The sequence below is a fragment of the Anoplophora glabripennis genome, unplaced genomic scaffold (assembly GCF_000390285.2).
Source record: "Anoplophora glabripennis isolate ALB-LARVAE unplaced genomic scaffold, Agla_2.0 scaffold698, whole genome shotgun sequence".
Classification (NCBI taxonomy): Eukaryota; Metazoa; Arthropoda; class Insecta; order Coleoptera; family Cerambycidae; genus Anoplophora; species Anoplophora glabripennis.
The window spans coordinates 252,732-253,797 of NW_019417319.1; the positions used below are offsets into that span (position 1 = coordinate 252,732).

The following is a 1,066-nucleotide window of genomic DNA, read 5'->3' on the forward strand; positions in this document are numbered from 1 at the left end:
GAAAGGCTGACTGACAACGAACACAAAACAGAAGAAATCGAAAAAGTTAAAAAAGCTCTTCAACAAAATGGTTTCTCGGATAACAACATCAAGAGAGCATTAAGACCACGCCACAATAGAGAACGGACCGAAGAAGATAAACCAGTTGCCAAAGCACTCCTTCCATATATAAAAGGAACCACTGACAAAATCAGCAAAGTACTGAAGAAACATAAAATTGAAACTGTCTTCAATACCGACAGGAAAATTGGCAACATTCTTCCATCAGCGAAGACGAAGATTCCACTCGAAGGTCAAGGCGTTTACCAGATTCCCTGTGGCGACTGCGAAAAATCATACATAGGACAAACAAATAGAAGAGTTCAAACACGAAGAGAGGAACACAGAAATGCTGTAGAAAAGAATCAGGCAACCTCTTCTTTGGCGCAACATGCGAAAAACACCGGACATAAAATCAATTTCGAAGAAACAAGAATCATTGCCAACATAGAACATAAAACCAAAAGAATTATCAGAGAAGCCATAGAAATCGAAAAACATACAAAAAATCTAAATACACGTGACGATACACAAAGGCTCCCAATAGCTTGGAAACCGATTCTCGCAAACAAAATCATCAGAGCGCGACGCAACGCTTCACCAAGCATGACATCTGACGCACCAACGAGCAGCGAACCGAGGCGAAAACCAGTGAAGGAGAACGCGAAAATAATATATAAAGCAGCAGCAGAGCAGGTAAACACCAGTTCACAACGTATTACACGAAGTAGAACAAAGAAGACTTGAAAATGGCAAGTGTGATCTTGCCGAAACGTCGTCCAGAACACGATTCTATCCAGAATCAAGAAAACCATACGCGGAGAGGAACCCGGAAACATCTTGACAACACATATAATATCCGCGGAAATCTGAAGTTCAACATATATATATATATATATACAGGGTGTCCCAGTGTCGGCGTACAAAAATTTACCAGGGGGTAGACCAGAACCAAAATAAGGTTAAGATTCTTATAAAATATTTTTCTGTGATGCACTCTCACTAAGTTACAGGATGAAGTTTAGAA

The 1,066-nt window shown here is 40.1% G+C and overlaps 1 protein-coding gene across 1 annotated transcript in view; it reads left to right on the forward strand.

The window, feature by feature from the left end:
- Positions 1 to 786, forward strand: part of LOC111692264 — a 3,209-nt gene extending 2,423 nt beyond the window's left edge. The window contains exon 2 of the mRNA XM_023456174.1: positions 6 to 786. Coding sequence (XP_023311942.1) covers positions 6 to 786 — 781 coding nt within the window. The remainder of the gene's footprint in view (positions 1 to 5) is intronic.
- The last annotated feature ends 280 nt before the right edge of the window (positions 787 to 1,066 follow it).